Raw genomic sequence first — 13158 nt, 5'->3', positions numbered from 1 at the left:
TAACTCTTCAGTTCTTTTCCTGCCTCAGAATCCCTAGACATAGAGTTTCCTCTTGCTTGGTAGGAACACCCCCAAAAATCTTTTGCTGACCTAGAACTTGAATTCCTATGCACTCTTCAACTGGTGTTTCAGCATCACCCATCATTCATATGCAGATCTAATTCTCTGAGCCATCTCTTATCTCCTAGAAAGGATGGACTTGCTGATACAATTACTTTTTTGCAGATGCAACTCTGAGGACTAGCTGACCTCGGTAGCTATTGTTTAGTCTTTTCCATGGTAGTTGGGGATGTATGTGATGCATCACATTTTTGTTTACAATTTATATGTTTTATGCTTTTGTTTGATCTGTCTTTTATTTAAAGAAGTATTGCTACTATAGCAACGGTTACATCACGTGATATCTGATATTATCAGGATGCCAAATACTTGTTAAAGAATAAATCTGTATATCAGATGAAATTCACTGATTCTTACAATGTTTTTAAATAAGCATATTTTCTGTTAACTTATTTGGTACTACTGTTTTTTCAGTAATTTTTTTTCCTTTCTGGCAATGAGTGTTTTAGTGGATAGGTTGGAGATACAGTAAAAAGAGTAATAGATATTATTTTTTTCTTGCTTACTGAGTTCAAAACATTAATTGCTTTTTTATTTTTGTGAGGAAAAATTGTTCATACCTTCTTGGACAGTTTGGGTTTCACTAAAGTGATACAAAAAATTTCCATTGCCATTTGCCTCTGACAAGAAGGTATATCCTTGGAGATAGCCCACATTGAGATAATAAATAATTATTCTTGAAGTAAAGCTTGAAGTAATGCTTTTAGGTTAAAGATTGGAAACAAATATTACATATAAAACAAATACAAGTCAACACAAGTTGAGTTATTTTCTTTTCCTGTAAACTCATAAGACAATGCCAGCCACTGGGAGTGAGGAATCATTGTTCAGAGCACTATCTGTCTGCCAGATACAGTCTTCAGTTCAATGTTCTTCACTAGATTTTGGAAAGGACCTATAATTGACCTTGGATTGATAATTGTATCTCTTCCTGGATCTAGTTTTTTTGAGTGGACCGGGCAGTGGAGATTTCTCATCATCTTTTCACACTTCATCAGCCAGTAAGTTGATGGGTTTGTTTTGGGCTAAGCACCTTACATACTTTTTTGTTCCTTCTTATCTTTGGGCTGCTTGCTGTCTGCTCAATATAAGCGTTTAAGCAAAGTGCTCTTTGTGGTACCACCAAGCCTTTTGTAGGGACCCCATGTGACATCTTTAGTGATCGTTTTGCTTTGACATGTTTGCATATAAGAGCGAGACTTTTTCCACTCTCAGCTTTGACTGAGACACCTATGCCATACCTTCTGCTACACTAAATCAGTTTGGGTATGTATATCTAAAGAAGTATGAGGTATTTAGATGTACTTATGCCTTCTAATCCAAAATAAAAAGTTAATGGTGCATTAGCCTAGGAATTGTGTTCGGAAGGTTAAAAGGATATGTTGTCTGGTAGCCTCTGTAGAAAGAGCAACTTGTGCAGTAAAAGTAAAAAAACCCAAACAGTAAATCACAATGTTTCCTTCCTATTTATGCAACCTACCACAAGCTTTTTAAGTCCATGGCAGTAACCTTGGAGTTTATTTTTCCTAAGTACTTTCAGAACCTTTGCAAAGCTCAGAATTTACCTGATAATCTCTGCTAAACTGGTGCTTGTCTTTTATTCTGCATGTTTTCTTGAATATGAATATCCTCTTACAGTTTGGAGACAAGCAGTGTGTTGGTCAAACTGTAGGAGGAAAGTAATTGAAGAGACAATTACTTTAAAGATGCTTTATCTCAAATTGGGTTTCTAAATAACAATGCAATGTTACTATTTTTCAGAACTAGACCAAGCTGTATGAGAATGCTGTCTGTGATAATCAACATTTTCCTTGTTCTGCTTGACCTTTGAAATAGGTAATGGTGACAGTATGGGCACAGTACTTGAATGTGAGGCAGCAGGTGTGGTTGGTACCATGCTGGGTATTATCCCAAACCCTGGGATTTGTAGTCTTAACATAATTTCTTCCATTTCTTTTCAGAACACGGTTACTGTGAATTAAGTACATTTCAGATTGACAACTCTCTCTGCAGTATGTTTAGATTCTCAGGGTCATGCCCAATCCTTGCTGCAGGATACATGGCTGTGAAGATCAAAATGACAGTTGTGTTTTCTTCTTTTTCGTAGCATTTTTTAAGCCAGTGGAGCTGGAATTCCAAGTTCCTGCCTGCTGCTGCCTGTAGGATTTTTAGAATGGCCATAGAGCATTCAGAGCTGACAGCAGAAATAACAAGTCTTCCTGAGCATCAGTGCTGCTGAAGCCTAGGGACAATGATATAAAAGCTTTTATTAAAAAAAAAATAATCAAAGAACAAGACAACATAATCAGCTATTAAGACTATAGATTTGTACAAATGCTATCATAGAAAAGAATTTTGCTAAAATTACACTGTTGGCAGTTTTCTGATTTGTGGAGAAGACACTCTTATTGATATATCCTCCATAAGTGTTACTTATCCAAAATGTGAGTTGAGCAGTGTTCATCTAGAGACTTGTTATATTTAGGAGCTAATAGGAGTTGCTGTTGGTCATCTGAATGAATTTTTGTTTGTTGCAAACTGCACTGAGAGTTTAGATTTGCTTCTTTGTATGGGTTTACAATAACAATACTGCTCAAGGCTGATGAAGCTCTTTGTTAGGATACCTGGAAACTTTTCTTGGCCCCTGGATGATGGGAATCTGGCTATTAGATCTTTACACTGTGGAAATTTTCAGTAGCAAAATGTATCCTAATTTTGTTCTAAAATAAGGATCTCATAACAGAATGAGAGGTGTCTTGATGACATTTGTAATATTTAAAGAAAGACTTCTACAAAGTTCACTTGCAGTTACTGTATCTTTTCATGTTACCTTACCTTTCTAATTGGCAGTAAGTCTGATAATAAGAATGATGCAGGTTTTCCAGGCAAATTCACTCTGTATTTTTCTATGTCTGTTTTAATGCAGCTGTGCTCTCCTACCTAATGTAGCATGAGGGTAGCTGCCGGCTGCTAACTCTGTGGATTCTGAAGTTTGTCACAGCTGGAAGCTGGTTTTGTTGTTTACCCAATTCAGAGGGTAACTATTACTTACTAAAGAGGTAACTTCCTCTAGAAACTGCAGTTTTTAAAGAAAATGTACCTAAATTTGCGTGATGTTTATTGTCGCAAATACTGTTTTCATCTTTGCCTAAATGAAAAAAATACTGGCTTTTTCCTTTGAACTTAAGGATAGCAAGAAGCTCTGGAAGTTTCCAAACTCCTCCTAAGAATCCCAGTCCCCTGTAAATGATTCTGTTCATTTTCACTAGTTTGATGTGAAATATATCCACGATGACAATAGTGATGAATGCAGATACCAGAAGACTCTGTCCAGGTTTTATTTTAAAACCTTATATACTTACAGAGATTTCAGACACCTACAGATTTTATACCTGATAGAAAATTACCATCAAAGTTTAATACTGTGGTAAAAGTAAATCCTAGGGATTTGCTGGAGACTCCAGGAGTTTAAGCTATGAAGAATTAGAATAAAATAGCTATGTGTCTTTCAACCTATAAGAAAAATAATTGACAAAATAAGACCTACAGTCTGAGAAAATTTCTTTGCTAAGTTACTTTTTCCTTTACTTGTCTTATCTAACCCTTTTTCAGATGAAAATCTGGTCTTCTTAAGTGTGGTGTGCAGGACGTACTTCAATTAATTCTTCTCTTTCCCTTTCAGTTTGTTTCAGATTGAAGTACTATTTCCTTTCCCTACAAGGTTCTGTCATACATCTTTGCCTTCAGTCAGGAAAATCTACTTAGGGCTCCCCAGTTGTGAGGACAGTATCTCTTTATTGGCCAGAGGACTTATGGCACAGTATAACGGTTCTCTCCATCTGAAGATGGTAATGTATTCTCAGCAACACTCACTGCATCTGCTGAACAGACAAGCGTGAAGCCATGTCTTGTAATCTAGTAATACAGCAATGCAGGCTCTTTTTCGGCCAGTAGTTTGGCCTTTATCTCCCAAGGAGAACATGCCAGAAGGAATATAATGCTGTTGTGCTATATAATAATGTGAAGTTCAAAGACTGCGGTTTTGCATGTTTAGAGATTAACTAAAGTTAATATAACTCAAAATATAACAACAGTACATTCTGAATATTCAAAGTACTGTGTAATAAGGAACATGCAAGAAGAGATTAATATTATTAAATGACTATGAATTATAGGCTATTTGATGAATTTTTTCTCATTCTTGAATGGCTACATTAGGCCAGGAGGAGCAGATGGAAACTTTTTGCTAGGACACAGTTACTTGACAGCTTCCTTCTGCATCATGTAAAGACTCCATTGGCAGATTTTCTAATTTGTCAGTTAGGTGGAAAGGGAGACGTAGCTCTGTCTTATGCCTTCTTTTCCTACACTGTCTTAGGGTGGCAGTATTATGATGTAATCTTTTCTAGTTTCTTCATCTTTATCTAAGCAGTGTTTCCCAGCTATCTTTTAAGAATTGCAAGAAGCCTATTACTTTTAGCTCAGACTAAGTGAGCATTTACCAGGAGGAGTTCAGTCTTCTTACTGCTCTACTCAGTTGACTCCCTGCCTCCCATTCTTTCTCTTTGGTCCCTGGCAGCTCATGCATTCATGGTGGAGATCTGCAGGTTTTCCCTGAATTTTTCTTTCTGTCCTTGATTCCATGTGTTGGATTAGAAACGATTAACTTGACTAACTATGACAGGTATATGGGGGCTCTTAATCAAAGCGGCACTGAACTGAAACTGAGGAAATGGTTTTCCTGTGGCTGCTGTTCTGAATTACAGGTTGCATGACACAGAAGGATGAATTGTATTAAGTGACACAGTCATGGCCATACAGATACACATGCCCCATCCAGGTCTAAGTTTGCCTTTGGTGTTACCAGTGTTTAAGCAAATTGTATCACCATGCTGGTAAAAAACATTGAGCCAAAAATATCAGAAGTAGCAATTTTACATTTAAAGAAAACAGTTTAAATGCTGCAGATTGTGATCTGTGGGTAATTATTCAGTCTAAAACAAATAACCTTGAGGTTGCAAATAATAATTTTGCTAAAAAATAATAGCATGTGTTATTTAATATCTAACTTTCTGGATTATGATAAAGTAAGAAAAGGTCTAAATTCTCTTTGTTCTGTTGTAGTACTTCTCAAAGAAAGTAAGTTTCAAATTTCTTCCCTGGGAAGACTGGGGATTTATATGCTGAGTGTTGACCTGGATATACATATTTTTTAATCTGGGATTTATATACATTTGAAAATATGAGTATATAATAGAAAGCCTGACAGACCCTTTAACTGTGGTGTCACTAATACGTTGATATAATTTGTTACCTCAGCTAAGGTGTTTTGCCTCAAGAGGTGGAATACATTTATGTATGGAAAGGTCAGTTTTAATTAATAAGCTGTTTTCATCATTCAGGGCCGATATGAATTGCTTGTAACATTTGTGGGAAATAGTTTTCAATATAAAAATAAAACAAATTGAGCTTTATGTCACATTCATCATCCCCTGTAACCCATTTAAATGTCAAAAAATCAGTACAGACCAAAAGTCTATTTCTAGAAGCCTTAGTAGCCCTATTTATGAGTGAAATAAGATATTATCATCCCATTATTCCATCACATGCCTTCTGCACTTGAAGACATACACATTTCTTCTAGTTTTCTGTAACACAGAAGATAGTTTTTCTGTTGTTAAATATTTGTTGTCCAAAGAGTAAATAGTGAAGAAAATGGTGAGCCAATGTCAGAAGAATGAACTGCTAGTTATATTATTGTGTATTTGTTTCACTATACTATAATATTAATGTATAATATAATATACAAATATTAACTTACTTTCTTATACGTTTCTCAAATGAAAAAAATCACTGTGTTCTTCCATCCCTATTTGGAAATGAATTTTTTTCACACTGCAATTTGTTAGTATAACTTTACTGGAAGGACAAAGTTTTCAATGTATACACTACTGATATATTTTGACAAAAATCATGCCATTGTATAGAAAATTTATGTCGTCCTATGTTTTATTATGAAATAAACCCCACGCTTTAAAAATTTTTTTCTTTATTTAAGTTCTTTTTCTGAGTTTTGTTTCCTAAGCAGGCAAGGCTCAGATATTCACATGCCTCCATGGCTGTATGTCTCTCTCTTCTAATAATTTTCAAATTTCAAATATGAGTGGGACTTAACAGTCTCAATAGTTCATTTAAGATGCATGAAAATAGGCAGCAGGATAGAGGAAAAAGATGCCATTAATGCCCATAGTGAGGAGGATGCTGCTGAGGATTATGATAAAGTAAGATGCTGCTGAGTTCAGTTCTAGGGAATCCATGCAGAATATGCGTATTAGGGATCTCCAGTCAAAAGAAGTCGATACAGCTGAATACCAGACTATTGCATATGAGAGTGTTCAGCCACAAGACATGCATCTGCAAGAAACCAGGCTGTGTGGTTTGTTACTTAGGGAAGCTTTGACGTATGATGTCATTATTATATCCAAATTCTTAAATAAACTTTGAAAAGAAAGAGTTCATTTACTGGTGCACATGTTAAATGGTGCAAATTTCATGTTATGTAGAAAAGTATTGGGGGATATCCTTCTACTGGTTTTTATAGTTTTGTTTTTTTATGCCCATGCTTTTCTTTTTTGCTTTTACTGCAACAGGTAGTGCCATAGGAAGTGATGATATCATAGCCGGGAATGTGAGCAAGTACACTGTTCTCCCAGCTGGTTATTGTGGACAGCCTAAAAAAGGACATCTTATATTTGATGCGTGTTTTGAAAGTGGTAAGCATTTTCAGCATTATTTTATGTTACGGAGTTGTCAATATATTGACACTTAACTGTATTGCTCAACTTTATGAAAAGTGTCTTAATTCTAAGACTTGCATTAAATACTACTTAACTCACTGATTCACTTCAGTCGGAGTATGACATAAAATCAGACTGTTCAAATGTAAAAAGGGTTGTGAAGTTTGTCATTACCTACAGTGTACATTTCGTGAGGTCCATCTCTTACCACATGTAGATACATAACTGGATTTTATTCTATTGTTATATACTCTTTGGATCCCACTAATCAAAGATGTAGTATTTAAAATATATTATTTTAAAATTTAGTTTGGAAGTTTACTGGGGAAGTTAACTTTGTAAAGTGCTAAGCCTATCCTTGCATAGTTAGAAGTTTTTACAAATGTGTACGTACTGTCTTTAAATATATTTCTTTGTGTTTCTTGTGGCCTAATTCTGTACTGCTTAGGTTAATGGAAGTTCTGCCTCTGATGTCAAGAGAAGGAGAATTAAACTTTAGGAAGCTACTGCAAACTGAAAGAGAAATTATTTTTAAAAGAGTTATAGTTAGCATATTAATTTAAAGAATATTTTTAATCATGTATGTTTATATGTGTGTGGGGTATGTAGGTAAATATAAATATATGAATATGCAGCATTGTTTAAATTTTTGTGTTACATATATGTGTGTCTCCAGATTTTTAGCTTAAATCTATTATTACTGGCTTACAGACCTACAGAGCACTGTTAAACACCATATGTACAAAAGACATTTGGCAGGATAAACTATAGTTTTCAGCATGGTTTATGTGAGAGGTGCTGGTAATGCCAAAACTGCTACAGTGTCTTGTAAAATGAGCTTTTTATGAAGAGTTACGTCCCTCAGGGTAGAATACTGGCTGCCAGTTCCTGGATAAATATTAAATTGAGTTATTTAAATCCTTTGATTACATTATGTAAAAGGTATAAATGATGCAGTGAGTAATAAAGAGTATCTTATTTTTAAGACATGTCTCTGAAGGTTCAGACAATAGTTATGTATTTTTAAAAATACTTTGGATGCTATTTCATCATAGCTATGGTTTTATGAATTTTTGTATCAGAAAATGGCTTATGGAATTAATCAGTTGGCCAAGCTGAGAAATTTACTTTATTGTGTTAAGCTGCTCTGCAATGAAAAGGATCAGTAGCAGCCATCAAATTATTTGTGAAGTAATGTGTATCATTGCATGATGGTTTAATTCCAGTTTTTGAACAATAGAATTAATTATATTTTTAAATTAAAGCATTTATTCAGTTCAAAGGTAACGTTCATACTTTATATACTTTGACAATAATAGCATGTGATAGAGGCAGATGCTATTTGAAATACTGTGTTTATTTACATTGTAGCATGATGAGGCTGTGATGTTGCTTTGCATATTTAGACACCTCCAAAATACAAATATGAATAAAATTAATACGTTCATCTACTTTCTCATGATGATGATGTATTAGCAAGGATGATAATAATATTGTGTACACTTCATATGTAAATTCACTTCATCTTTTGTTATATGTCAGCCAAGTAATTGCTTAGAGTACCTTAACTGGTCAAAGAAAATTAACTGATTATTGGATATTTTATGAAGTCGTTATTAATGCTAAAATCTATAGCCTCCTATTATCCAAACAGTAGTATACAACATTTATACAGTAGTGTATTGATGCTCTTTGAGTACCACCTTAAAATGGTAATATCCTATTGGAATTGCCTTTTTTAAAGAACAGATTATAAAACTGATCCCACCCGGAGTACTGCATCCAGCTCTGGGGTCCCCACTACAAGAAATATATGGACCTGCTACAGGAATCCAGAGGAGGGCCACGAAAATGGTCAGAGGGCTGGAACACCTCTCCTGTGAAGACAGGCTGAGAGAACTTGGGTTGTTTAGCTTGGAGAAGAGAAGGTTCCGGGGAGACCTTATTGCGGCCTTTCAGTATATAAAGGGGGCTTATAAGAAAGATGGAGAAAGACTTTCTACCAAGGCCTGTAGAGACAGGACAAGGAGCAATGGTTGTAAACTGAAAGAGGATAGGTTTAGTTTGGATACAAGGAAGAAATTTTTTACAATGAGGGTGGTGAGACACTGACAGAGGTTGCCCAGAGAAGTTGTGGATGCCCCATCATGGGAAGCGTTCAAGGTCAAGTTGGACCAGGCTTTGAGCAACCTGATCTAGTGAAAGATGTCACTGCCCATGGCCAGGGGAATGGACTAAATGATCTTTAAAGGTCCCTTCCTACCCAAACCATTCTATGATGCTGTGATTCTATGAAAACAGGTCACATTAATTTTATAAAAATTCCAAGTTAGTGTTACCTTATAGACCTAAATATACCTGAAGGAAATAGGCTATTGGGATATAATTTATAGATTTTTTCCTAAGACTTGTGCTATGTCTATTATGATGATGTTGTTACTAAAGTTTCTTTACAGTTAAAGTTTTCTAAGTATTTATTAAATCTTTAAAAATAAACACAATGCAATTAAAAAACACAATAGTTATACTATACAGTGATTATAACTCTATATCTAATGTAACTTTAGTAGAACTTTTGATGTTGGTTTATATAACATTTTCACAGCAAATGGTCTTGGTCTTAGCGAAGCTATGTTAGGATGGAGCAAAACTGGTTGGACAGTGGTACCAGTGGATTATTTGTTGATGATTTACTTTCAGGATAGCAGTTGTGTTAAATGTGATTCCGTAAGTGGCTTTCCTCTCTTTGGCTGCATTCTGTATTTTCTTGAAAGATCTGGTTGATAGAACTGAAGGTTCCCTTCTAGACCTATTTTTCAATGACTATGATTTTATATTGCAGAAATGCGAGTAAATAGCTTTCAGAATAGAGAAAGAGTATTAAACTGGGAGAAAGCAGGAAAAAGATTAACACGTACAGAAGAAATGCTATTTAATATGCTTTCATTTTTGTAATGGCTATCATTATTGTATTAAGTAGTGCTGACAAGTAGGAATTCGTTTGAGACAGAGAGGTGTGTTTTTATGTAGTCTGAAAACCAATGTCCGGTTTGCTGTTTTGAAGTGCTTTGCTTCCAAAAAATAATAAAAAATAGAATTGAAATGGGCATTGGGTTTTCTTTTTATTCCACTCTGTTGTTGAGAGGCAAAATACACTATTTTTGCCATTCATGACAGATCTTTATCTATCCTTTTCAGAGACTTTCAGTGAAGAAAAGTTTCAATGAGAAAGCAGCAATCCATTCTAATGCTGCAATTTGCTCAATATAAGAAACATTTTCTTTCTATGTAGAAATGTTCTTACAAAAAATGCAATAATTCTTGTCCAGTCCTATAGGCACAGAAAGCAGATTATTCCTTTCTTCTTTGACTTAATGGAAAGCTGCTATTGTATCTTTCCTTGGCCTTTTCCTCCTCAGGTTAAATAACTGATATTTTTTTCAATAGTTCCTTAGTGGTCACATTTTCCAAATTTTCTATCATTCTTTATTTCCGCTGGTCTTTCTCCAGCTGTTCCATGCCTTTCTTGACAAGCAACGGTCCAAGGTGAACATAATACTCAGAGAAGCTGGTGCCAATACTATGTAGAGTTTATTACATGACATTCCTTGCAATCTATTTACTTCTGCTATGTGACAGTCCAGTCTTTTTCACAATAGCATGGCACTGTTGACTTCTATAAAATTTATGATCCCTTATACCGTCCAGATCCTTTTCAGAAGAAGAGCTACCTAACCAGTTTGTAGCTTGCACTTAACTTATCCTTAATGAATCTGATACTAGTGAAAGAATCATTGCTGTAAAATAAATTCAGTTATTGAAAATGAAGAATGGTGGTTGAACCTTTATCTTATAAATAACAGACAGAGGAGTGAAGGAGAGAGAGAATTATGAACTTGCAAGTATATCAGGAATTTGAATTTGTGTTTCCCAGAGCTCAAGCTAGTTTTCTAACTGGAATCTTCCTTGTTATCTTTATTAATATTTAAGAATACATACAGCCAAAAGAAACTTTTTACATTAATTTATCATTAGCATAAAAGAAACTGACAAAAATTCAGATTTCTTGCATACCACAACATAATATTTGGATAATGTCAATTTTCACAAGAAATGTGAGTTAGTTTCATGGAAAAAAGGAAGCAGTGTTATCTACGCATAGAACCAATTTAAAGGAAATAAATGTCACATTTGAAATGTACACATTTGGTCAGTTGTAATTCCTTTTCCTAGTATTCATTAATGCATTCAATTATTAACACAGTTTCAGTTTAGCAGCAATGCAGTGCTGTACAAATGTTCACCTCTCATCCTATCTGTTCTGGCAAAACCGGGAATTTTGCAGAATATAGTGCTTCGGGGAAAAGGATGTATTCACTCTTGCTGTACAAGGAAGTCCATCTTGATTGAGTCAGGCCCAGATTTTGATGTAAAAATGTTCTTCAGGGAATCTGGCATCTTATACTCAAGATGAAATGGTATTTCAGACATTTTATTTTGTGTGGATATAAATGACTTTAAAGTTTAGTTTAGCCAGCTGCCCCTACTGTCTTGTGTTGGCTTAGCGCATGTTATTTCTGTTGGCATCAATTTAGTCAGCAGCCTTGTCTGGGTTGTGCCTAAGATTTATTTTTATTTGCTTAGTCATTTTTTTCCTGTACCAGATGTTTTTGGATATGATACCTCCAGTGCCGGAAAACAGTTTTTTTCTGGCAGCTTACATAACTGCAGTAGCTTTGCTTCTGCATGAGGTAACAATTATTAAATTTATTAATTTTACATGATACACATGAAGCCTTTCACATGTATTTTGCAAAGTAGACAAAGGAAACATAAAGCAAATGTCTCAATCCTTAAAAAGAGACCAATATTTTTATGGTGCTGATGCCAGTTCAACCCTTTGTGCAGAGTCCCAGTCTAATCTTCTGGCTCTGCAAAAGGGAGGATGTATTCTGGCAATGACCTTAAAGCATGGGAACTTCAAGGATTTGACCATTGCTTGTGCAGGCTGCAAAAATGTCATTTATGTCAGGATTCAGAGAGAAGAAATATAGCTGACAGTGACATCACTTTTCTTCCAAGCCCAAAAGCATGGCTGAATAAGCCAGAACATGAGTTGTGTTAGAAACACAGTTGCAGCTATCCTATAGCTCTGAAATGGACCATGAAACATCAGAAGCTCTCGGTCATGGATATTTTTCTTTGTTTTTGTGTAAAGATTGAAACCTACAGATTTGAGTTTATGCTGTCCTTTGAGAGCATTGCTGATTGACTAGATTCTCTGAGTGTTGAAGCAGTTCTAGTTCAGGTTCCCTGCACACTCATCTCATATAAATCAGGAGAAACCTCAAACATACTGGATTCTTGTGGTAGTCTAGAGGATGCCATCAGACAATATGGATGACTTGCTCTTTAAAATACCTCATCTTGGACTGTCTAGCGTCCATCAACACCTATTCTGGCAGGGTACGAGGCATGGCTCACACGGCCATGAATTCAGGCTGTATTTCTACAACCACTACAGAAGTATACCTTCAAAAAGTCTGTGAGAAATACCTTCCACTCGGCAGCCATCTTCACTGCAGCGCTCACAGGGCTTTGACAGGACCAAAGATCCTCTGAGCTCAGAATACACCTGTGCCCACAGAGGCATCCACAACTTTTTTCTCATGGTGCAAAGACTGTTTGCTGGGTGTAGCCACAAGTTACCTTCACGGCTCCGTCACAGAGTGCTTTCAAGGTGGGCTCAAAATGGCTATAGCTTTTGCTTCCCCAGGCTCTTGATGTAGAGAACTGGCATATGAAAAACTTCTATTGACATTGCCAGCTGTGGCTTCACTGAAGAAAAATGCAAGGGATATTCAAATATTGTTCCTTTTGTTTGGTATCATCTGGCTTGCCAGTCACCACAGATGTATTGGTTGGTCACTCTGGCCTGTACATCTGAATTAATCACATACTTCTGAATTAAATTCTGTCTTGCCTGGTAGGATGTCATAAGGAACATGGGAGGAAGCTGGAGTTAGGTGATAGCCTGTGATGTGTTGGGAGGATGGTTAAAAAACCCAAGCTCAACAGTTTCTGCTGCTTGTGGCTCAAATTGCTTGTTTTATAATTGCTTTTGAGGACTGAAGGAACAGTGTTGGCTCACAGAGGTTCGTAAATCTCAGCATTCATACTGTTAAATACAGGGGCTTTTTATAAGGTTGTGAAAATACATATTTTGGCTTGTTAGTCAAAT

The 13158-nt window shown here is 35.7% G+C and overlaps 1 protein-coding gene across 6 annotated transcripts in view; it reads left to right on the top strand.

Annotated features, from left to right (window-relative positions):
- The window catches only part of BEND5 (BEN domain containing 5), a 979469-nt gene that overhangs the window by 10922 nt on the left and 955389 nt on the right, over positions 1 to 13158 (top strand). For all 6 annotated transcript variants that reach the window (XM_030032521.2, XM_030032519.2, XM_030032517.1 and 3 more), the window contains exon 2: positions 6771 to 6893. In XM_030032521.2, coding sequence (XP_029888381.1) covers positions 6771 to 6893 — 123 coding nt within the window. The remainder of the gene's footprint in view (positions 1 to 6770; positions 6894 to 13158) is intronic.

Source organism: Aquila chrysaetos, chromosome 12 (genome assembly GCF_900496995.4).
Source record: "Aquila chrysaetos chrysaetos chromosome 12, bAquChr1.4, whole genome shotgun sequence".
In the NCBI taxonomy this organism is placed as follows: Eukaryota; Metazoa; Chordata; class Aves; order Accipitriformes; family Accipitridae; genus Aquila; species Aquila chrysaetos.
This window is presented reverse-complemented; position numbering and strand designations above follow the sequence as displayed.